Source organism: Giraffa tippelskirchi, chromosome 3 (assembly GCF_054371585.1).
Source record: "Giraffa tippelskirchi isolate mGirTip1 chromosome 3, T2T-mGirTip1v1.2.pri, whole genome shotgun sequence".
NCBI lineage: Eukaryota > Metazoa > Chordata > Mammalia > Artiodactyla > Giraffidae > Giraffa > Giraffa tippelskirchi.
In genome coordinates, this window is record NC_137277.1 from 99,025,749 (window position 1) to 99,049,570 (window position 23,822).

Below are 23,822 nucleotides of genomic sequence, written 5' to 3' on the forward strand. Positions count from 1 at the left end.
CCACATCCTAGTCGGAAAACCCGTGAATGTTACCTTACGTGGGAAGAGGGGATTTGCAGACGTGACTGCGAATCTTGAAATGGGACAATTATCCTGAATTATCATGGTGTATATTGTATAGATACTTGATATGATCACAGCTGTTTATAAGAGGAACAGGAGGAACCAGGGTCAAGGGAAGGATGAGGTGAGATGACAGGAAACACATTCTGAAGACAGAGGCTGGGCCACAAGCTAAGGAGTAAGGTGGTTTCTAGAAGCTAGAGAGAAAAAAAAAAAAAAAACGAGAGAAACACTCCTCTCTGAAGCCTCCAAAAGAAACACTGGCTTCCTGACCCAACTTAATTTCAGCCTTCTGACCTCCAGAACAGGCTGCTTCAAGCCACTGAAGTCTGTGGTCACTTACTACAACAGCATGTGGAAACTAAAACACCTCTCAAGTCTTTTGGTGAACGAGCCCTGTCCTTTGCCGTGAAGCAGTGGCTGGCTATGCAGCTGCTTTTCCATGGCTCCTCACAGCCAGTTTCACAACAGCCTGAGACCAAGGTTACATCCAGCGTGGCTTCGCTGTCCTTCCTAAGATGATTTTTTCACCTTCTGGACCCATGCAGACTTAGGGAACAGTTTCAAAAGGAAAAATTCTGCATTCAAATATGTCGATTTAACATGTTCTCTCTGTATCTATGTAAACGGGTCTTTAAAAATATTTATTTGTATTTTTAATCTAAAAAATAAACTATAAACTATATGGTAATGTTTAACACATTTTTATGAAATGTGCAGTTTTTTCATTTTTTATGAAAAAGAGTATTTTTCTCCAAAACTAAAACATAGTTAACTAGCATTGTTTTACATTTCCATAAATTTCTTTTACGTCTGTCCTAAGAGAAGATAGCTTCTTTTTCTTATATGCTTCTGTATTCAACTTGCTGCAATATATTGTCTTGGTTGAAGCAGTGTATATGTGTATTTTTGACATTTTAAATGCCAACAATAAGCCAGCTAGCTGCGTGTATATGTGTATCTGCTCCAGTGTTTTAAATGGTAAAAGTCAGCCAGCCAGCTTTGTACTCAAATTTACTTTGGTACATTTACATTTTACATTTAGTACATTTACTTTGGTACAAAGTCATTGTGGGGAAGAATCTTAGAAACATTGGCAACTCTAATTGCCTGAAGACAATACAGAGTGAGAAATACATGGAAGAAAAAGGGTAAAATATTATTAACTTCACAGACACATGGGTCAGGCGATGACAACAAAATCTTCAAATCGAGGAATACTGACACCTGCCAGAAATAAGTGCTTGATGCAACTACTGCATGAAGTTTTCCTTCAGTGTAGGAACCGTAAATGACAAGCATTCTTGCATGCTACCAGAGCATGTTCTATTTTAAACAATTCTATTTTTAAAAATCCTTGGAATACTCAAGAACAAGTTTAGAATTAGGATTCCACGTGATTATTGCTAAAAGACCACAAGGACAAAAGGATGAATCAAAGTGGGAAAAGGAGAGGAGAGCAGGACTAGAGGGTAAAAACAGAACAAGGAAGGAAGACAGGAAAAAACAAGGCCGGGCAGAGAGTATGCACCCTGGAGGGGCTCCGTGTGGGAGCACCCCACCCCCCTGCCCACTTCCACTCACAGGAAGGGTGCGAAAACAACAGAACATCTTGACACGTGGTGAAACCAACTGCTCTTTTTGGAAACCCTCATTTGCTTTCACTCCTTCAGTGCATCAAAAGCCAGCAACTTGGAAGAAGGTGAGTGCAAAGTGCCCAACCCACTGGGCTCCCATTTTCCCAGGAAGTGCCCTGGGAAAGGCCCCACTCACCGAGCTGTGGCCCATGCTGGCGGCCGCCGTCAGCGCCTGCTGCAAGGCTTGGCCCTTCCTCAGCGCGCCCGGCTGGGGCAGGCCCAATGACCACTCGCAGGCCAGCAGGTAGCGAAGAACGTCGCCGTGGCCCCTCAGTGCACTGTGGACCAGCGCGCACTGGCCTTTCTTATCCAAGTGGTCTACCTGGGTGGGGGCAGGGGCAGGAGCAGGGGAAGGTCACAGTGGAGCATCACTTTGTCACAGTGACCCACATGTGCTGTGGACAAACCCCACCCCACTGCAGATGTACGGGGTTCGTGTCCCAGTGTGCCTCTCTGGAGAGTCTCTGTCTGAATTACTGCAACTGATGCACTGTTCCAGGCCTCGAGTTCCCTCTGTAGAACTAGTGATCACAAGGCATCCTCCTCATTCCCTTTGTCTCTCTAGGAAGTGAAATGAAGCTTCGAGTTCTCTGGGGAGCAGGTATGAGGGCAGACAAATCCTCTTCTTCCCAACCCTGGTCACTTGGGTGGAGTATCCTTAATCTTCTGTGGCAAGCTATGATTTGGGGGGCAGAACAGTTCTTTAGTCACTGAAACAGGAGAGCCAGCAAAAGGGAGGGATCTGGAAAACCCAGCTCTGAACAAGGAAGGGCAGGACGGGACTCCAAGTGGCATTTTATTGGGGAAGGCAGGTGACCCACGTCATGCCAGCATGCCAAGTATGGCCACGAAGCCAGGAAGGCTGGTCAGCCACGAAGGGGCAGTGATCAAGGGCTGCGTACCTGTAATGGTCCAAGAGGCAGCAGATAACACGTCATTCCCTGTCTAAGCCTGGGAATCCTGGGCTGGGAGAGGACTCAGGGTCCAGCCTCACTTGCAAATTCTGAAGATGCTCTGCACCTCAACCCAGAGGTTCTGCCTACATAAGCCACCTATGATTCCATCCCCTGCTACAGAGCTCTCAGCTAGCGTCCGAATAAAGCCAAGCCATGGTCTGGAAGTGGAGATGGAGGGGCAGTGTGAGCAGTAATGAATCCACTGGGAAGGTTTAACAGAAACATTTCCCTTCTTTCATTAACTAAGGATGACCCATCCCAAATGCTGTATTTTCGAGAGAAAAAAGCAAAAAGACTCCCATAGTTACTATAAGTCTAATGTCTTTTGTTGAACTTCAAAGAGCCTAACTATAAAGAAAAACAAATATCAGCGATTTATTTCTATTGCTGTTCAAAAGTACATTCTCCCTTCCCCAATAAAGTGCTTAAAATAAACAGAGTTTACTGTGAACTTGGCACTGTTCTCATTCAACCTATTAACACTGACAGTCCTTGAGCAACTCGTTAATAATATAGTTACTTTGCATTGTTTTAATATATTGATTTACTTATGCTCACACAATAGCCCTGTGGTAGATCCTGTTGTTATGCCCATTTTATGGATGAGAACATTGAGCACACTGGCTTAACCTGCCCAGTGTCCCAGATGGCAGCTGGAGAAATGAGGATTCGGGGCCTTCGAGTACCTGCTGCTATATGCTTAAGCACATGACTGCCAAGACCCATACAGCTCATTTTATTATTATTATTATTATTATTATTATTTTTAAAAAAGACATAACATGAAATAAAAAGAAAGGAGGAAAAAAAAATCACATTTAAATCTTCAACTCATCCAGTGCAGAGTTAAATTCTGTGACAAGTTCCAGGGCAACACTTGCAGGCTTTTTAAAGGATGGCCTCACTTGGGCCTCTAATGACCAGCAGCTTCCCCTCGGGCAGGATAAAGCAGAAAACAGCTTTGAACAAAACACATGGCCCCCTCTCCCTCTTGCAGGCAATACACGTCTATCACACACACACCCACAGTAGGCCACATCACACACTGTCTGTAGCTCCACCCTTTCTGTTTATGTTCATTGCAACTTGACCAAGTAGAGGCAGAAGGGAGCCTGGCCCACCCAGTGAGAATTCTACCAACAATGGAAGACACGTCCCACCTTTATGGCCCCCTTCACCCCTCTGCAGGGAAGGCTATTGCTTACCCTCGCCCCCTTCTTGGCCAGCAGACACACCAGCTTCATGTGGCCTGCAGCGGCCGCGTAGCAGAGGGCAGTCATGCCATTCTCCGACACGCCATCCAGGCAGGCGCCGAATTCCAGAAGCAGAGTGACCACTTCCTCGTGGCCAAGGTGAGACTGGACGCACAGGATCGGGGCGTTATTTAACACTTCGGTCCTGTAGTTCACGTTGGCCCCTCCTAAAATCAGGAGACGGCTCACCTGTTGGAGAATGTCCCCCAACAAGATTAATTTCTCATGAAGTTGTCGATCATAACAATGTTTGTGGAGAGGGGTGATATCCTTTAGTCCAGTGTTTCTTAAACGTGCGTGTGCACCGGTATGCCCTACACATGCACGTTCTCGCTGCTGAGAATGCAAAATGGCACAGCTGCCTCGGGAAACTGTGGAGGTTTCTCAGGATCCAGTAACCCCATTCTGGGTACACGTCCAGAGGAAATGAGATCAGAATCTCAATGAAATACCTGCACTGCCGTGTTATGGAAGCACTATTCACAATAGCTAAGAGTTGCAGGCAAACTAAAAGGTCAACAGATGAATGGACAAACAAAACTGGTATGTACATACATTGGAATATCACTCAGCTTTCAAAAGGAAGAAAATCCTGCCCCATGTAACAACACAGATGAACCCTGAGAACACTGCTCACTCAATCATGTCTGACTCTTTGTGACTCCATGGACTATAGCCCACCAGGCTCCTATGTCTGTGGAATTTTCCAGGCGAGAATATTGGAGTGGGTTGCCATCTCCTGCTCCAGGGGATCTTCCAGACCCAGAGATCAAACCTGCATGTCCTGCACTGGCAGGCAGATTCTTTACCACTGAGCCACCAGGGAAGCTGTTGAGAACATTAGGTCAAGAGAAGTAAGCCAACCATCAAGAGACAAATGCTGTATGACTTCACTAATATAAGGGACATAGAGTAGTCAAATTCACAAAGACAGAAAATAGAATGGTGGCTTCCAGGGGCTGGGCGAAGGCGGGGGAAACAAGACCTATTTAACAGGTGTGGAGATTTAGTTTTATTGTGGAGTTTTATTACTGCACAATAATATGAATATATTTAACACTACTGATTTCTACCTTTAAAAATAGTTAAGATGATACATTTTATGATGTGTTTTTTTTCATCACAATTAAAAAACAAAAATTTAGAAATGTCTATTCTCTGGACTCAGACCTCTGGATTCAGTAGGTCTGGTGGGGGTGGGAGTATGCCTAAGAATGTGCCTGTTTACTGAATTCCCCCCAGGTGACACAGGTGCTGTTGGTCTGGGGATCACATTTTGAAAACCACTGTCTGATCCAAATAAAAACAGAAAGTTCATTTTGGAGGACAATGAAATACTCATCACAGGATTAAATAGTTAACAGTGAGATAATAAAGTCAAAAATAAGAGCATACATTTTTTTTCTTTACAAGGAATTGTACCTGCAAGAAAGAGCAGAACACGGAAAAATGCTCATATGCTTGGGACCGTCAGCAGCACAAAACTCCTAGAAAAGCATCTGTTTTTCTGACTAATTGCTACACATCCACCACCCACTGAACGCCTTGGATCCAGATATAAAAGGAAATTCATTATCTATAGGTTTTAAAATAAAATCATTGGATACTTTATGTGAATTATAGCTATACTAATATTTTCTTCAAATCTCCAGATCATTGGAAAAATGACATTCCATTAACATCTATTAAGATGCCCACTGCATTTCCTCAAACAGTCCCCTTCAACGGTCCTGATCACATCAATCACCCCCTGACAGACTCTGGCCGCCTCCGGCTGCCCATTAGGTACGAAAACCACAGAGACTGTGTCTCTTATCTGACCAGAGACACATGGGATCATTAGAGGATACAGAAAGATGACAAGGAATATAAACTCTGAGGCATTTCAATGATACGGTGCCCACAAGAGTAGCTAACAGAATATTTACAAAGTGATAAATTATTATTCTGGTGGTGACACCACACCTCAGAATAGTGATACCATACAGACTGGTTAGAACCCAGAGCGTAAAACCTGCAGACTCACTGGTTGCCGCTGAAGCTTGAGCCCTGGGTGACCCAGCCCTTCCGCTGCTTCTCTGACCTCCTCTACCAGCACTCTTCCCCTCACTTACCCACCACCCCGCAAAGGTGACCACACGGGGTCTCATGCTTGTCCCGTAACAAGGGCAGGCAGGTCCCCACCTCCGGGTCTCCCCCTCTCTCCCGTATAGTTCCCTCTGCCAGGAATAAATACCCTTTCCATAGATACACATGACAAAGCATCACTTCCACTGAGTGCCTGCTTCAATGCCAGGACACCAGGGAGAAGTCCCCCACTCTATACAGAATGCTCCCAGCCCTCCCCTACGCACACCCCCCACATCACCCACACACAGCAACCCCGAGCACCACCACCTACCCCACACGCTCCATTTCCCATCTGGCCTACGGCACAAGACACTGGTTCTAAGACACAGAAGTTCACAGATAAGAGAGGGAAACAAAGCCCCTCTATGGGTGAGGATGGCCCACAAGTCAGTTCCTTCCCACTATTAGGACCATCACTTGTAATTAAGGAAGGACCTCTTAAAATGGGAGGGGGGGGAGATACATTAGGAATCTGGGGTTGGCAGATATACATAACTATATATAAAATAGATCAACCCCAGGACCTGTACTGCACAGCACAGGGAACTACACTCAATATTTCGTAACAACCTGTAAGGGAGAAGAATCTAAAAAAGAATGTGTGTGTGTGTGTCTGTGTGTGTGTGTGTGTCCCCCAGCTGCCAACCAGCACATGACGGAAGGGCAGAAAATACAGAGAGGAGAAATCAGGAGAGGTGTCCCTGTCCCCACACAACCGCAGGCAGACCCATCCCCACCAAGCTTGCTCTACAGCCCTAAATCGGTTTGCTCCTAAAAACAGCACCAGACTCAAGCAGGACTTTAAAGCATTTTAAAAGGGTAAGTGCCCAACAAAAGTCAGGGTTTTTGAGAAAATGACTTCCCTCTGAGTAACCGCCAACAGTGTGGCAGGAATAGGACAATGCTGCTGGCACAGTAGGGGTTTTATCGAGGCCCAAGAAATGAATTCTTGGGGTGAGAGGAATACAGAGCAGAACCCGAACAGCTTTTTGAAATTATCAAAACACACACACCAGGGACTTCCCTGGTGGTCTAATGGTTCAGAATTCGTGTTCCAATGCGGGGGGGGGGGGGCGGCAAAGGGGGGCAGGGTGGGGGGGACTAAGCCCGCCTGCAACTACTGAGCCCATGCATCACAACTAGAGACAAGCCTGCACATCATAACGAACAGCCATACGCTGCCGCAACTAAGATTTGACGCAGTTAAAATAAACAAGTAAATATTAAAAAAGATTAAAGAAGGGGCATCATTTACCAACATTACAGAAATAAAAAGGATTAAAAAAAAACACACACACAAAATATCACCAATGGGCACAATGGACTCTGGTCACCAAAGGACAGGCAGAAACTGCTTGTAAATTCACAGGGTGACTCTGATCGCCAGTTACCCTCTCTCTCCCCTCTCCCATCAATCCCATCCCCTCTTGAGATTCATGAGTCTAAAAGAAAAAGATGATGGATTAAACAGTCTGGGTTCTCAATCAGCCTCTTAACTAACTTGCTGTGTGATTTTCAGAAAATTACTCAACCTCTCTGTGATTCAGGTGCTGTCAAAGGAAATGACAGTACACCACCCCATTCTACTGGACAGAAACTCTCTTCTAAGAACATTGGAAGGTGTTGCTTCAGTAATGCCTTGCATAATACTATATAAGAAAAGTCTATGGAAGGTCTGTGCACAGAAGCAGAACTTTCCTAAAGGCATTTGTTATCAATTCTCTATTTGCTTCTTGGGAAAAATATTTCCTTTGTTGGTGCGATGCTGTGGGTATTTTTACCACTTACACCCCTAAGCAGTCTGTGATCTTCTCCAAACCCACGCTTCTTAACCCCGCTGCTTGGTGAAACCACCAGGGAGCTTCAAGTTTCCAAAACACCAACCCCAACCTTGGAGATTCTGACCAGGCTGGGGCCCGGGGCTCCCAGGTGGTTCCAGCTGGCAGCCACAGCTGTAAACACACCAGGTGAGGACCACACCTGTGGAGGGAGTGTGGGCTTGCTCTGTGCCAGGCATTCTTCCCACCGTGGGATCTGGGCACCTATCACTACCCTCACCCAAAAGGTGTAAATAAAAACAGCTTCACTTCCTCGGGTTGTTGTGAAGATTAAAAATGAACATGCCACACACACAAAGCACTTAGCACAGCTCTGAGCGTCCTATAAGTGCTAGATAACTATTACTTGCTATTGTTATAATCACCTTTGGGGGGAAAGAATGAAAAGTGTTAGTCTCTTAGTCGTGTCTGACTCTGAGACCCTGTGGACTGTAGCCCGCCAGGTTCTTCTGTCCCTGGGATTCTCCAGGCAAGAATACTGGAGTGGGTTGCCATTTTCTGCTCCAGGGGATCTTCCCAACCCAGGGATCGAACCCAGGTATCCTATATTGTAGGCAGATTCTTTACCATCTGAGCCACCAGGGGAGATTAATGTGCCTTTAAAAGAGACAAGGGCCCCAGTCTCTGACCCTCAGAAGGCACAGGAGGGAGCGCTGCCCCAGAAACTGGGTGACCCAGAGGGCTTGCCCCTCTGCCCCCACTGCCCCAGGGCTGCTCATCAGCACAGGGCAGCAAGGAGGCCTCACGCTTCTCTGAGGGCAGGTGTGGACCCATCACAGCCTGTGGGCAGCTCCCCTTCACCACCACCGTCAGGCACATTCACAAGTTCTCAAGTGCTTACAGGAGGATCTCAGTGTCCAGAAAGAAAGTGAAAAACAACTAAAAATAACTCACTTGACCATATAATAAATGCCAAGTCTTCTCCCAAGAGCTTCAACATCTCAGTGAGGTGTGCCCTCACTCTACGATGCAGGTTCTTTAGTGACCTTCACTTCACAGGTGAGAAAACTGAGGCTCAGAGCAGGTAAGGCAGAGATTAGCCCTGGGCATACCACTAACTACTATCGTATCACAGTCCAGCAGTTGAAGCAGCAGCTCTGGCTAAGATGACTCGTCATTTAGGGAAGGGGAAAAATGGTTCTTCCTGTATATTTTTTCCCAACTACATGGAAATCTTCTGGTCACCACCACCATGAAGCTCTCCCTTTAACAACTGGAAATGGCAATATTACCTATACACACCTCTGGATTGGATGAATGCAAGAAAATGAAAAAGGGGATAGGGTGGTAGGTAAAATGATGTGATCACGAAGAACAGAAGAGGTACTGTCCAGCATGGAGTAAAGTGGGAGGCTCAGTTTCCTCATTGGAGGTTTTCATCAGTACAACCGGTGTAAATGTGTGCTTCCTAATAATTATGCAGAACACAAATGCATCCTTTCAGCCAGGGAAGTTAGGCCAAGGTCCACACCTAACTCCTATCTCCTCCCCTCCCTGCCTCCAGCTGCGAGAAGAATCACAATCTTAATTCCCTTGAGCCCACAGCCTTAGGAAGCCTGTGGCTGGCAGCCAGTCCAATGGGACTATGTGAGCAAAACAACCAACTGGACAGAAGCCTGGGGGCCCTGGTGGCAAGGACCCCAGAGGGCCAGCCAGAGCCCAGGCTTGCATGAGCCTGGCCTGGCTATTGTAGATCACATTGTTAGAAATCACGGGCATGCCACCAAAATTAAAATTCAACTACCAAGTAATTACTCCAGAGCAAGTAGCTTTAATTTACCAAAGTGGCAAACTGCAATTATTGCTCAAAATGACATCCTTTCCTGTATGACAACATTTAATACTCTCTAAAAAAAAATTCCTTAATTGAATGCATAATTTTAAATTACTGTAATTTGTTCAAGATTCTGTGAAAAATCACCCCCCCCTTTTTTTTGAAAGACAAAAGAAACAGAAGGATAATAGAAAGTCTTAAAATTCTGTGACTAAGTTATACAATTTGGGGGGATAATGTTAGATGTAGGCGACACTGGAATTCCATAAAACAAAGTAAAGACGAATAACTTTTAAAATTGCAAATATGTTAAAGAGGAAAGTTTATAATCCCAGGTGGGTCAAGCTCATTACACTATTACAATGTACTTTTTAATTTATTGTCTTAAAAACGCATATTCAACAGAGTATGACGTTTCCCATTTACTTTTCTCCACATTAAAATAACTTTTGTGCCCATAATTCATTAAAACAGTGAAAACAGATACTTCCATTTTAATTTTTCTTTCTTTGTTCCTTGATATTACAGAATTTTATTAATTATGGAGAAGCCAAAAGATATAGTTTCAGCTGAAATGAGAGATAAAACTATTACAGTAAACTCAATTCCAGTTTCTATAACAAGTAAAACAAAAACTTGAAACGCAATTTCTTCATCACGTGAAATATGTCCTTGGCACGTTCTCTTTTTCCAGAGTAACTCTATCTAGAAAGGAAGTGCTCCCTTTGACCAGAAGCAGCAGCTTAGAGCTAGTGCTCCTTAATTACAAACGCTGCTTCCCTGTCTTCACCCCATGAAACTTGCATGTGGCTTCAGTCAGGACACAACCCTCAAGCCTAGCCCTCTGCAGAGCACAGGTTGGACACAGGGGTTCCCGGGAGCGGTTCTCCAGGGCTGCTCTGCTTCCAGGCGCCCTGTCCAGGGGTGAGCCCAGCCGAAATCCAATGAGCCCTCTGCCTCTCGAGACTGGAACCCTAACAGCACTGAGTCCACCTGCATTTCTGTATCTGCAAAGACCTTGTCTGAATCCACCAGAGGGGTGGTGGCCTTTCTCTAACCAACACCCAAGCTCTGTACCGGGCAGTAGGGCTGTGGGCGAGCCGTCCCAAGGTCAGAGCCCTGCTGGGTCCTTCTGTCAGCACTGTTACACTCTCCACTTCTAAAAACCAGCAAGGGGGGGTGTGATGTACCCCACAGGACCAAAACCAGCAAGGGGGGCGTGTGATGTACCCCAAGGGACCAAAACCAGCAAGGGGGGATGTAACGTACCCTGTGGGACCAAAACCAGCAAGGGGGGGTGTAATGTACCCCGCAGGACCAAAGCCAATAATAATTCAGTGTATTTCAAAGTTTCTAAGACAGCAGATCTTAAGTTTTCACTGTAAGAAAAAAATTTATAACTACATGTGGTGATATTTGTTAACAAGACCTTTTGTGCTATAAAAACAAGTATCACATCATTAGGTTGTTCATTTAAAACCTGCATCAACTATACTTCCATTGAAAAAAGAGAGAAAAAAAATAAGGAAATACAGCCTGCTCTCTGTACTAGTAGGCTCTGTATCTGTGGATTTAACCAACCACAGATTAAAACTATTTGAAAATAAAACTTTCCATAAAGTTCCAAAAAGCAAAACTTGAATCTGCTGTGTGCAACTCTTTACATAGTCTTTGTATTATATTAGCTATTAGAAGCACTCAAGAAATGATCTAAAGTATAGGGGAGGATATGCGTAGGTTATATTCAAATACTGTGCCCTTATATATGGGACTTGAGCATCCTTGGATTTAGGTATCCGTGGAAGGACCTGGAACGAATCCAGGGGACCACTATACACCAGGAAAGCAGGGAAGGGGGAAGAGGGGGCAGTGCTGCAAGGCCTCGATCCCCAGACACAGGTCCAAGGCGCAGGTGCTAAGGGTGGGACATGTTGACAGTAGGGGACAAGAGGCACAGAGGCTCCCCCGGGGCTGGAGGGGGTGTGGGGACAAGACTCTTCCATGGCACCATCTCTGGGGCAGGTGGGTTTGATGAACCAAAGTGAGGAGAAGAAAAAGATTCTTGGATACTTCTAGGGCTTCACTTGACCACCTGGTGACAATGTTAGGCCATCCTTGGGCTACTAACAAGAGAACAGGTATGACTTCCCAAGGAGGTGACTGAAGGGGAGAACCTGGCTATCTGGGAAATGATGTCAGAGCTTTTGAAGGCAGCCAACACATCAGGGCCTGGGGCTGAAAGGCCTGGAGTCTAGCAGCTACGTCAAGCAGGTGAGAAATCTAAACGCAAAGACAATTATGATCTCATCTTCCTTTGCACTGGCGAAGATGGTTATAAACAGCTATAATGTTAAGTCAGTAGTTCCCACACTCCATTGGAGTTAACCCCTCTTTGCTGCCTTAAGCAGATACTTGGCCTCTGTATGCTTTAGATTCTTAGACTGTATTAACGGAGGAGGGAAAAGCCACTCTGAAAAGCTCAGCAAAATACTGTGAAATGATAGCCACTGATGGGGAGTGAGGAAGCCCTCGGCTCAGCAGCAGGCAGACCCTGATACACTTTCTGTGGTCATAAATACATATGTGTACAAAACCTTTAGTAAAGCTTCCCTCTGTGTGACCATCCCTTTGTCACTCATCAGGGCTTAATTTCCTATGAATCATAAAAAGAGTCCGGATTGGAAGCTAGGACGCCTTAAAAGTCCATTTTCCCTGGAAATCCCCCTCTAACCTTTGGTTTCCTTTGTGAATTGTTTCCCTTATCTCATCCACTCTGAAACAGTCACCATGAGCTCACATAGCAGCCCCTGACCACCCACGTCTTGCTGCGTCAGTGAAAGCCAGACTTGTGGAAGAGAATCGGCAACACAGCAGTCACGTCTGTGTGCTTCACACCAGGAAAACCACATCTTTAGAAGCGTCCCAGCCTCCTTCGCCCACCACCCAGGGCACAGGAGAGCAGGACCGATGATGCAACAGTGGTCAGGCGGGGGGGTCTGGCTCCCTTGGCAGAGGGTGGCTCACCTTCACATTGGGAGTGTAGAGATTCCTGAGAGAGGCCAGGGCAGCGGACAGCCCCTCGGTGCTGTACCCGATCCACAGGGCCTGAAGGTGGCTTGAAGAGATTCCCGTCTTCTTGCTGAGGCCCTGGGAAAAAACAGCAGCAAATCAGCTTCAACATCTCCTCTCCCACATGCAGCGTGGGTCTGAAGCGGGTGAAGGTCCCCGCTAAACACGAGGCAAAGCCTGCGTGCACAGAAACGACTTGGACCTGTAAGCATTCTTGCCCTAAAACCAAGGGTCAAGGAACCAGTCTGCCTTTGCTACATTAACTGTCCGCCTGGCGGAAAGGATGGCAGTTGAGGGAAAAAGTTTCTCTTTATAGAGGTTCTCTAATCAATTAAAGGAAGAATAAATGTTAGGATATCACCATTTATAGTCCCTAACGAAGGAAGAGACCAGTCATAGCTGATGGCCTCCCATCAAGCACACTATGTGTCCTGACCCCAGAAACCTCATACAGACTTACAGAGCATTTTAACTCTAATGGGCAGACCTCGAAGATATTGCAGGTTTGGTTCCAGACCACAGCAACAATGTGAGTCATGCAATTTTTCTGGTTTCCCGGTGCACTTGAAAGCTTTATGTTTACACTATACTGTAGTCTATTCAGTGTGCAATAGCATTGTCTAAAAAATATATTAATACATAACTTAATTTAAAAATATTTTATTGCTAAAAAATGCCAACCATCATCTGAGATGTCAATACGTTGTACTAGTAACATCAAAGACTGCTGATCACAGAACACCATAAGAAGTAACAATGAAGAAGTCTGAAATATCACAAGAATTTTCCAAAATATGACACAGAGACATGAAGTAAGCAAATGCTATTGGAAAAGTGGTGCCAAAAGTCTAGTTCAATGCAGGGATGGCACAAACCTTCAATTTGTAAGAAAAAATATAATTATTTGCAAAGCACAATAAAGCAAAAGTGCAGTATGACAAGGTTTACCTGTATAAAGTAATTATGATATTTAGGGTGGAGGGGAGGTAAGGGAGGAATCAAACCTGAACCTGATTAAACTGCTCAAAATAACTACCAAAGAATAAAAAATCCAGAGGAAAAAGGAACAAGTTAAACTAGGCCACAAGAAACAAGGACACAATCAGAAAATCCAGGTGGTAAGAAACTACAGAGGTCACATAACTAAGCCTCATCTACAACTATTTAACAAGGAAACAAAGGGGAATGAATGAAGCGGAAACTTTAAGAGATTTAGAGGGTAGAAAAGTGAGAACAATGGTTACTTTTAGGCAGGGGCCATGTTTGGAATGGGGCTCACAAAGTTGTCTCCAGAACCAAAACCTCAATGCAGTACCAACGAAACCGTCCCTCCAGCGGTGTGGGGCTCACCTTGAAAATGTGTGCCTTCAGGATGTGATGGCCAAGCTCCATGGTCTGCTGGCGGTTCAGCTTGCCCTCCTGTCGTGAGAACATGAACGCCAGCAGAGCGTGCCCATTCCTAGGACGAGAAACGCAAAGGCTGGTAAACAAAGACCCCAGTGCACCTCCCTGCAGGCCCCTGGGGTGAACATCACCAAATGACCCCTGAACTCTCCTGCTGGTGTCTCAGCATCACCATATGAGATGGGTGGAAAGCTGCTTCTTCACAGAGGATGCCAATGCTGTTTACTCCTTAAGTCATTTTCTCGGGACTCTCTCTCTGTGGAGTGACTCAGAGAGAAGCCCCAGGACAGGGCAAGTCTTTGTCTGTAGAACCACCCACTCTGTGTTCATCAGCCATCACTCTGTCATAATTTAAGTCTTTCACAAAGACACAAACTCCATGAGACTAAGAGTCTTGTCTAAGTCACAGCTATGGTCACAACACCTGGCAAATGCCCAAGACTCAGTAAGAACCCAAATATGCATTTCTTGGATGGATGGACAGATGAAGGACAGATATGTGCAAATGGACAGATGGAGCAGAACCATACTGGATCTGACCCTAGGCCTCCTGTCAGTACAATCACCACCAAGGGTAGACCTGGGCCAAAGGACAAGACCTTACCACGGAAGGGAAAGAAAAACCAGGCTGCATGCAGAAATAGCTCATGATCAGAGAACAACTAGCATTTTAGGCTCGAAAGGAACACAGCTCCTTGTAGGGGTAAGAAAGCTAAGCTGTATGAGTACGTTTGCTATGTCTGGGCACAGGGCGGACATTCAACTGACATCACCAATTAATCCCCGTACTAGCCCTCTCTTGAAGAAGCCACCATACCCATTTCCCCTCCATGTCTGTAGAACTTATTCTGTCTCCCATGGACTCCATGCCTTCATCTAGGCCAGTTTGTTTGGAAAACATGCTAAGGGCTGCTTACTCCAACAGCAGCAACTGCTGTGTGAGGTGAATCATTTTCATTTCTATTAACCTGACACCTGTGAAAATTTGTTCTGCTAAGAAAAAGCAGCTAGTCGTAGAGAAAAAGATAAACACTGTGAAAAAGAAAAGCATTCTTCTAAATGTGTTTTCTAAATGTGTAGTCATTGCTGATCTAGAGGATTAAAAGCATGCATCATTTAAATTATATTTATCTATCCAGATGTTTGCCTGTTTCTCAATTATACATCATATTACAGATGAGGAAATCAGGGCAGGTGGAAACCACAAGATTGTTTTTCATCCTACAGGAGAAGATGTGACAGTTAAGGCCACACTGCCACTGAGCCTTCCACTTAACATCTTGTAAGGGTCTAGAGCACATACCCTGTGCTCCCTTGCACACACTGTCTCCCAGACCTCAAGCTTTGGTTCCTCTTCTCACATGAGAACCTCCTCTGCTCTCATGGAAACCACTCTCTACCGTCTTCCAGTGCTCCATGCCCTCCCTGGTCCACACCAATGGGCTAGTCCCACATGACTCTAATCAGGGCCAGTCTCTCACCCATGGGCTCAGCCACCCTCAGTCTCCCAGTCTGCTAGCTCTGTGTCCATGCCAGCTGCGACCACCACAAAACCTGAGTACTGTGGTTGGCCGGCCCTAGTAGGTAATGACCACCCACCCTTCGGTGGTTGGGCCAAAGGTGTCTGGTGCTCTCAGCTAAGCACATGGCTTCCCACATCTCTGAGGAAACAATTTACCACACAGTCATTGGGTACCCAAGCTCCTCTACGCTGAATATACCTTTACATCCTTCCTTCCCGGTCCTAAGATCACACACCTCCTTCTAAGTCTACCCACACTTACTGTCCATTTTCCAAAGCTCACACATATCCAGCTTTTTACCATATGCCAGATGCAGAAAGAGTAACTAAGTTATTTTATTAACCTGTTTGACCCTGTGAATCATGGAGTATCATGATTCCAAATTGGTTTGCTTGGGGGAAACAGAGGCCTGTACGGGTAAATGATGCGCCCAAATAGGTGATAACGACCGAATAGAGTGTGACCACAGTCTACTAATAGGAGCCCCTGTGCTCTTCCTCAGCATAACCCGACTTATCCAATCATTTGTGCCTTAACATCCCCCTAGAACCAGCACCTTGTTTGATACTGAGGATCTCATGGGGCACAATGTGAGGTCCTTGCCCTGAGGAGCTCTCAGCAACTGGACTGGAGACATGTAAACAAGACAAAATCAAGCTAGAATGGTGCCGTGAATGGATGCTGCAGAGGCAAAGAGAAGACTAGCTAACCCCATTCCCTCGAGTTTCCAATTTCTCCCCCTTCACGGATTGTGTTTCCATGAACATGCTGTCTCAAGGATGCTTCCAACGACATCCCAATCCCTTGTGTTGTTTAAAACATAAACCAAAACTCTTCCCCCCCCCAACCCCAAACCTCTCCACCCTTTTACTTTCCATGCCAGGATGCTGTCTCTCCTCTTCCACTCCTCACAACCCAATGGAAGGAATCTCCTGGAGATCTAGGACCCTCCTCCCGCAACGAAAAGCCAATGGCTTCCTCTGAATCCTCACCTTCCTTCACTTTTCAGCAGCGCCTACTTCCTTCACCTCCTTCCCGGAAATCCTTCTCCTTGTCCCAGAAGTCCAGCATTCCCTCTCCTCCAACTGCACTTCCTCACCATGTCCCACCATTGCCTCTCCATCAATGATGCCAGATCTTTAACTCCAACCTCTCTTCCAATTGTTAGACCCAACCTGCCTTGGAACCCCACCACCAACCCCATGAGCTCACACTGCTAAAATCCAAAGCAGCTCCTGCCTAGCAAAGTCAGCCCTGTGCCTCTGCCTTTCTGACCTGCTCTAAGAGCAATGCCATCCCTAGTTTCTGAAGCTTAACACCTCAATGTCATCCATATACAGCACCTCCTTCTGCTCGACTCTGTCCACAGGCCAAGCCAGGCCCACCTACCTCATGTTAGCAAGGCTGCTCTCCACTTCACTATCTTCCTGTAAAATGGTCTGACTTGGCTAAATATATCATAGAACATCTGTCACCTAGTTTTTACTGACTGGCTAAATAACCTGATAGTTTATTGTCCCAAAGCAGTTTCAAAAGACAATAAACTCTTAGCCCAGTGTCTCCTAAGAAAACACTCTATTTACAACATAAAAGAACAGCTAGACCAAGAGAGTCAATGGTAAGTCAATATTCATGGAAGAAACATATACATTACCATATGTAAAATAAATAACCAGTGGGAATTTACTGTGTGACATAGGGAGCTCAAATCAGGTGCTCTGGGACAACCTAGAGGGGTGGGGTGGGGTGGGAGGGAGGCTCAAGAGGGAAGGGACATATGTATACCTAGGGCTGATTCATGTTGATGTATGGCAGAAATAAACACAATATTGTAAAGCAATTATCCTTCCGCTAAAAATCAATAAATTAAACAAATATTCATGGGAGAAAGGGAGTATGTGGCTCACAAGTGCTTATTCATTTCATTTCCAGGCCTTAGCATCAGATTAAAAGGCCAGGGCAGCCGGAAGGAGACAGCTGAGAAGCTTGTCAGACCTCTTACACAGGGCTGGGAGCAATTCCGAATCAGAGAAGGCAGGAGCAATGATGCTGGATGTGAACCCACTGTCATCTAAGAGCATTTGCGCTTCAAATTCCTTAGTCTCTCACCCTAACACCACGCTGCAGGGTGGGCAGGCTTCCCGCCTACCTCCTCCCCTGGACAGTGGGGAGAGCTGTGTCCTGGCCCAGCTCTGCTGCAAAGCCTCAGTGGACCTCTGACTCCTCAGATGCAGCTGCCCCACCGCAAATGAGGCACCTGAACTCTGAACCCGACTCCTCCCAACCCCAAATCCCAATCTGCTATTCTTGCAGGACACAAGCACAAAATGATGTGGCTGGAAGTGATGGCTGCTTCCCCTCTGGGGCCACAGATGCATCAGATCCCTGGGATGAGACGCCACAAGCTCAAGAGGTGGCAGAACGGCACTGAGAGACAGTCTGCAGATTCCCACCCCTGCAAAGGAACGGAGCCATGAACAGGCTTGAGGGAAGCCAGCTGTTCCCTGCAGCTGGTCCCACACTCTCCTGCACATGTCCTGAGAGAGGGGATGGGGACCTAGAAGAGAATTACAAAGAAACACCGCCCAGGCACCACCCAGCTTCTCCTTCGTTCACATATACTGAGGAGTCCTACAATACTAGCAATTAAAGGAAGAAAGCTTTCACGTGGAACTCTACTCAATGTGATGTGGCAGCCTGAATGGGAGGGAGGTTTGGGGAGAATGGATACATGCATATTTAAGACTGGGTCCTTCCACTGTTCACCTGAAATGACCACAACACTGTTAACTGGTTATGTGCTCAGTCGTGTTTGACTCTTTACGACCCCATGGACTGTATCCCGCCAGGCTCCTCTGTCCATGGAATTCTCCAGGCAAGAATACTGGAGTGAGTTAATGCTCTTTTCCAGGGGATCTTCCCAAACTAGGGATCGAACCCATGTCTCCTGCATTGGCAGGCAGATTCTTTACCAATAGCGCCACCTGAGAAGCTGGTTAATTGACTATGCTGCTGCTGCTGCTGCTAAGTCGCTTCAGTCGTGTCCGACTCTGTGCGACCCCTCCGCCGTCCCTGGGATTCTCCAGGCAAGAATACTGGAGTGGGTTGCCATTTCCTTCTCCAGTGCATGAAAGGGAAAAGGGAAAGTGAAGTCGCTCAGTTGTGTCCGACTCTTAGCGACCCCATGGACTGTAGCCTACCAGGCTCCTCTGTCCACCCCAATACAAAATAAAAACTTTAAAAAAAAAAAGGAAGGAAGTTTTTGTTTGAGGGCTTTCCTGGTGGTTCAGGCGGTAAAGAATCTGCCTGCAAACTCAGGAGACCCAGGTTCAATCCCTGGGTTGGGAAGATCCCCTTGAGAAGGAGATTGGCAACCCACTCCAGTATTCTTGCCTGGAGAATCCCATGGACAGAGGAGCCTGGCAGGCTACAGTCCATATGGTGACAAAGAGCTGGACAGGACTGAGCGACTTTCACTGCATCATTCATGCTGTGTTATCTTTCTGCAAAAGAACATGAATTGTGTTTGTGATCCCTTCGCCAGCCAGGCATCAGGCTTCCTGCACAGAGCTACTGGGTAAGCAGCCCATCATACCTGGGCTCACACAGGAAGGCTGTGTTCTCGCCATCTGCTCTCCACACGAGCCACTCTCTGAAGGATGGGTGGCAGAACATGCGGGTTTTGTCTCGCCTCTTGATGAGGAAGCAGGAGAGGGCATCCATCCTCTGCTGGAAGTCCTCCCAGCCCTGCTCCCCTTGGACGTGGCCAGCGTTGATCGCCTGGAAGATCTGCTCATCCGTCATGGGGTGGAGGGATGCCAGGGCCACGTTTAAAATGGGAAGAGCTCTCTCGAAAGCAGACTGGGTCATGAACTTCATGTTGCACTGCAGCAGGTAGAGCTCAGACAGAGACACAGGCACCACCTTGTAGCTGGCGCTCTTGATGACCAGGTGTCCCCTCTGGAAGAGGTCCAAGGTGAGCTTGAGGTACAGGTAGGAGCCGAGGCTCCGCAGAACCAGGTGACTGCTCACTTTGCCGATGAGGGCGGCATCGGCCTTGCCGTTCAGCGAGATATTGCTGAGGATGTCCTGGCTGCTGTGGACCCTGTGCTGGACGTAGGCATGCAGGTCGCTGTGGATGTCCTTATTGTCCGGAAAGTCATCCAAGGACAGCTTGACAAATGGCAGCTCGCTGACGATTTCCTGCAAAGGAACAGGACCCCACAGTGTCACTCCACAGCGATTTCTTTTTCATGTCAGCTGCACTTCAAACCAGATCCCCGAGTTTTCTTTCAAGGAGGATTTTCATGGATTACAGGGACTCATTGTTTTATCTTAAAACGTGTAATAGGATAAATTGAAGATAAAAAGCTTATGTGAAAGAAATGCCTGATGTAAGATTAAATCAGAAAAGGCTTTCCTGAGGCCCTTATCCGAGGATGCGGAGCCAAGTGAGATGGAAGAGCCTTGAGCTGACAGTGACAACCTGGCTGCACTAGCAATGGGGCACTGAGACCCCCAGGTGACCTGATAGCCATAATCTTTACACTGTGCAACTGGTGATACAACAAGGACAGACAAAAACTAACACTGTACATCTAAGACCATGGCCAGACACTGAGATCAGAGGCATTCTTCGCTGTGTGTCAAGATACCCAACCAGGTCATCTGAAACTGCCCCCAGGCTGGGCCCTGGGGACTGCTATAATGAAGCTGTCCGACTTTCATATAGCCCACTATTTTTGTTGTTGCTGTTAGTTGTTTTTTGGTAAACTTTTAAATTGAAATGTAACATACAGAGGTGCACAAATCCTAACTGCATGGTGTCATTCACTTTCTCAAAGTCAAATATACCTGTGGGACCAGCAGGTAGACACAGAACATTTCCAGCTCCAGACACCCTGTCCCTTTGCCATCCCACAGGTAAGCACCTGCGGGATGACACTTAACAGTAGAGGTGAATTTTTTCTTTTTTTTTTTTGTTTAAACATCCCACTATCATTTCTGTAACATGTCCTCACTGAATGTGACAGCTGTAGGAGGCAGGCTGAGAACAATTACCCCACTGTACATGGACGCTAACCAAGCCTCTGAAAACTCAACACAGCTCGAATGCAGAACACAGGATTTCTGCTCCCATGCTGCTGACTGCCAAACTCCCACTGTGTGAAGTGTGACTGAAAAGTGTATGAATCAAATGTCTACAAAAACAAACGCCAAGTGCATATGAGGTCCAATTTTACTTTTAAAGAGGAAAAGAAGAACCCAAATGCTATTTTAAAATAAATATCATCCTAAAGGGGAAAAAAAAAAAATCCATGTCTTGTATCTTTACTAAAAAGGGATGGGGTAGATGGAAGGAGTCAATGGTTGTTAAGATATAATTACAGAGTTCAAAGGGGGAGACAGATGAGGAATAGAATTTTTAAAAAACACATACACTCTTCACTTTGCTGCATTATCTCGTGTTTAAGTTTTATGAAAAACTGGACCTTTTTTCAGAATTGGCCTTAAAAATCTTCCTCCCTTCTCTCTCCCTTATCTCTTCATTGAAAAAAAAATTCACTGCAAACTCATACAAATAACTACCGGCAAGAATAACTTGAAACCCTTAGTAGACTTATTGGCCAGGCACCTAAAATAGCCCCCTAAACTGAGTTGCGATGAACTGGGGCAAGACACTTCCATTTTGGAAGCACTAGCATAGCTTAATGAAATTAGGGAACTTACCTGACACCTTGATAAATGTGCCTTGGGGGTAAAAAAAGGTTAGAGATCTGCCTGTTTAGGGCTCTGTACACTAATATTTCAAAGTTCCAATACAGTTTTCAATTCAGCAGCAAAATGACTTACAACAGTTTAAGTTGTTAATATTAACCTAAAATTATAATTGTAAAAATTGCAAAATTGAGGCATAGGGTCTTGGAAAGATATTTGAGGATTCTTTTTTTACCTGGAAATTTGCTCTTACAGTCACAATCAACTTCAACCAAGTAGGGAATTTAGAAATAATCTTGGTAATAAATGAAGAAAGCGTATCTCCATAATCAGGTTTATGAAACTCAGCTTCATTTAAGCCATCTATCAAAATAATGTATTCTTCTTCAGGAATTTTCTGCTCTAAAAGATAAAATGATTTTTTTTAAATTAAGAAATTATACATTTCTATAAGATAGCACCACCCAGTGTATTTTAATGCACAATTTAAAGTGTTAGGGAAAACTAAAAAGGTTTACATATGTCAGAATAAGTGGTTTTCACAGAAGCGTATTTTCTATTAAATTTGTAACGAAAACCAGAGTGCAGAGCCAAAGGAAGATCAATTCCCACCAAACAGTTTTCAGAAACATACTGCATCACACACATTAGCAAGATCTCACCCACGTGTATGATTACAGTTAGCTCTTCAAAAACTCCTGTCACTGGAGTGAGTGACAGCAAAGATAACCAGCACACACTGAGATGAAACCTGCAAAAGACTCCAGGTCCTGTCCCCCCACCCCGCCCCACAGAGCTCCCTTGATGGATTCTGGGAAGGCAAGAGGACCCTGCAAGGTCAGAGCATCCCACCGAAGGCGCACAGCCAGTGAAGGCGAAAACTCTGCTACACGGAAACCTCCAAGCCTAAACCTAGCTTTCTATTCATTGGTGCCAGCTTCCTGCCCGGCAATGAGGAGCAGTGATAGCGTATGTTTCACTCCCCTCTCCCTGGCACCAAATGGCAGACGTGCTATGGAGGCAGGTAGACTAGCTCAAAAGGTAAGGAGCAAGGGGCAGGAAAGATGAATAGACAAAGGCCCAGAATATCACTAATGTCTCTACTGAGACAGTCAAGGGCAAAAAACCCAAATGACCACTTCAAGAAATGATTTTAGCTTCAACTGAACAGTGAAAGTGTGTCCATTCAGTTATGTCCAACTCTCTGCGACCCTATGGACTGTAGCCTGCCAGGCTCCTCTGTCCATGGGATTCTTCAGGCAAGAGTACTTGAGTGGGTTGCCATTCCCTTCTCCAGGGGATCTTCCCAACCCAGGGATCGAACCCAGGTCTCCTGCATTGCAAGCAGATTTAGCGTCTGAGCCATCAGGGAACAGAGGCCCCTGGAAAAACATCCTGGCAAGTTCCCCAACAATCAACATACTCCCAACATACTCCCTCGCTACTGAGGAGTGCAAAATATGCAGGCAGCAGTTTCTAGGGAGTAAGTCATCTAAATAACCTCTTGTTACAAATTAGCTACTTTGGAAATGTTCAACTGGGGAGTTAATTCTTACTGGAGGTATTCCATTTATAAGGACACTATTTGGAGGGGGACAAGGTGGGGCCCTGGACTGAGGATTCTGAGGAAGGGGAGGAGGCATGCACCCCCACATCCTCCCTGTGCCCACTTCGCTCCCTCCCCCAGGGCCGAGCAGACCCCCACCCCCATTCTGAGGACCATCCCGGGGAGAGGGAGGACATGGCTGGCCGCTGGGAAGTACCGTTTCTCAGGCTTGTGAGCGGCTCCAGCACGCCCCTCTTGAAGGCGGCCACCGGGTCCTGCACACAGGACCTGAGGCTCAGCATGCTCTGGAGCTGGGGCTCCCTTATCAGCAGGTCCCGGTAGGCGGCCAGCTGGTGGGACCGGCAGAGCAGGGCCGCGATGCTGTGCACGAACTCGGGCACCAGGCACGTGTAGGTGTTGTCGGCCTGGCAGTAGTGGTAGGCCACAACCTGCGGGGAAGCAGAGCCGTCAGCATCGCCTTATCCTCTCTGCACAGCTCCTTCCACGCTCTCCAATGGGATGCAATCCTCCCATTCTCTAAAAAGACACGTTCCTTCTATTCCCCAGGACTGAGTCATCATTTAGCTTAATGGATTCAGTAATTCCTCCACTTTGGAAGGAATGCTAAAGTTTGCTGAATTCTAGGCTGACTTTAAGTTGTAGTCACAAATCTGTCTTGACTGCCCCTAAGATCACCACAAGTTACTCCTTCTGTGTTGAATATAAATGAATAAAAGTTATTCAGGAAATGTAAAGTCTACCCTGGCTTAAAACAATTTTGAGTCATCTGGATATTCTTGATATCCACTAGTACCATAGTCACTACATGCCTGTTTTCAAAAAGAGCAGCATCTCCTTGGGAAACTCATTTCCAGCATCCAAAAAGCAGATACAATTGGTGGCAATGAAAG

At 46.1% G+C, this 23,822-nt stretch overlaps 1 protein-coding gene across 12 annotated transcripts in view; it reads right to left on the bottom strand.

Annotated features, from left to right (window-relative positions):
• Window positions 1-23,822, bottom strand: part of TANC1 (tetratricopeptide repeat, ankyrin repeat and coiled-coil containing 1) — a 327,768-nt gene that overhangs the window by 27,573 nt on the left and 276,373 nt on the right. For all 12 annotated transcript variants that reach the window (XM_081582806.1, XM_081582795.1, XM_081582801.1 and 9 more), the window contains 7 exons: window positions 23,129-23,360; window positions 21,601-21,767; window positions 19,243-19,850; window positions 14,071-14,179; window positions 12,676-12,798; window positions 3,862-4,098; window positions 1,837-2,022 (listed from right to left, as the gene is read on the bottom strand). In XM_081582806.1, the coding sequence (XP_081438932.1) occupies window positions 1,837-2,022; window positions 3,862-4,098; window positions 12,676-12,798; window positions 14,071-14,179; window positions 19,243-19,850; window positions 21,601-21,767; window positions 23,129-23,360 (1,662 nt within the window). The remainder of the gene's footprint in view (window positions 1-1,836; window positions 2,023-3,861; window positions 4,099-12,675; window positions 12,799-14,070; window positions 14,180-19,242; window positions 19,851-21,600; window positions 21,768-23,128; window positions 23,361-23,822) is intronic.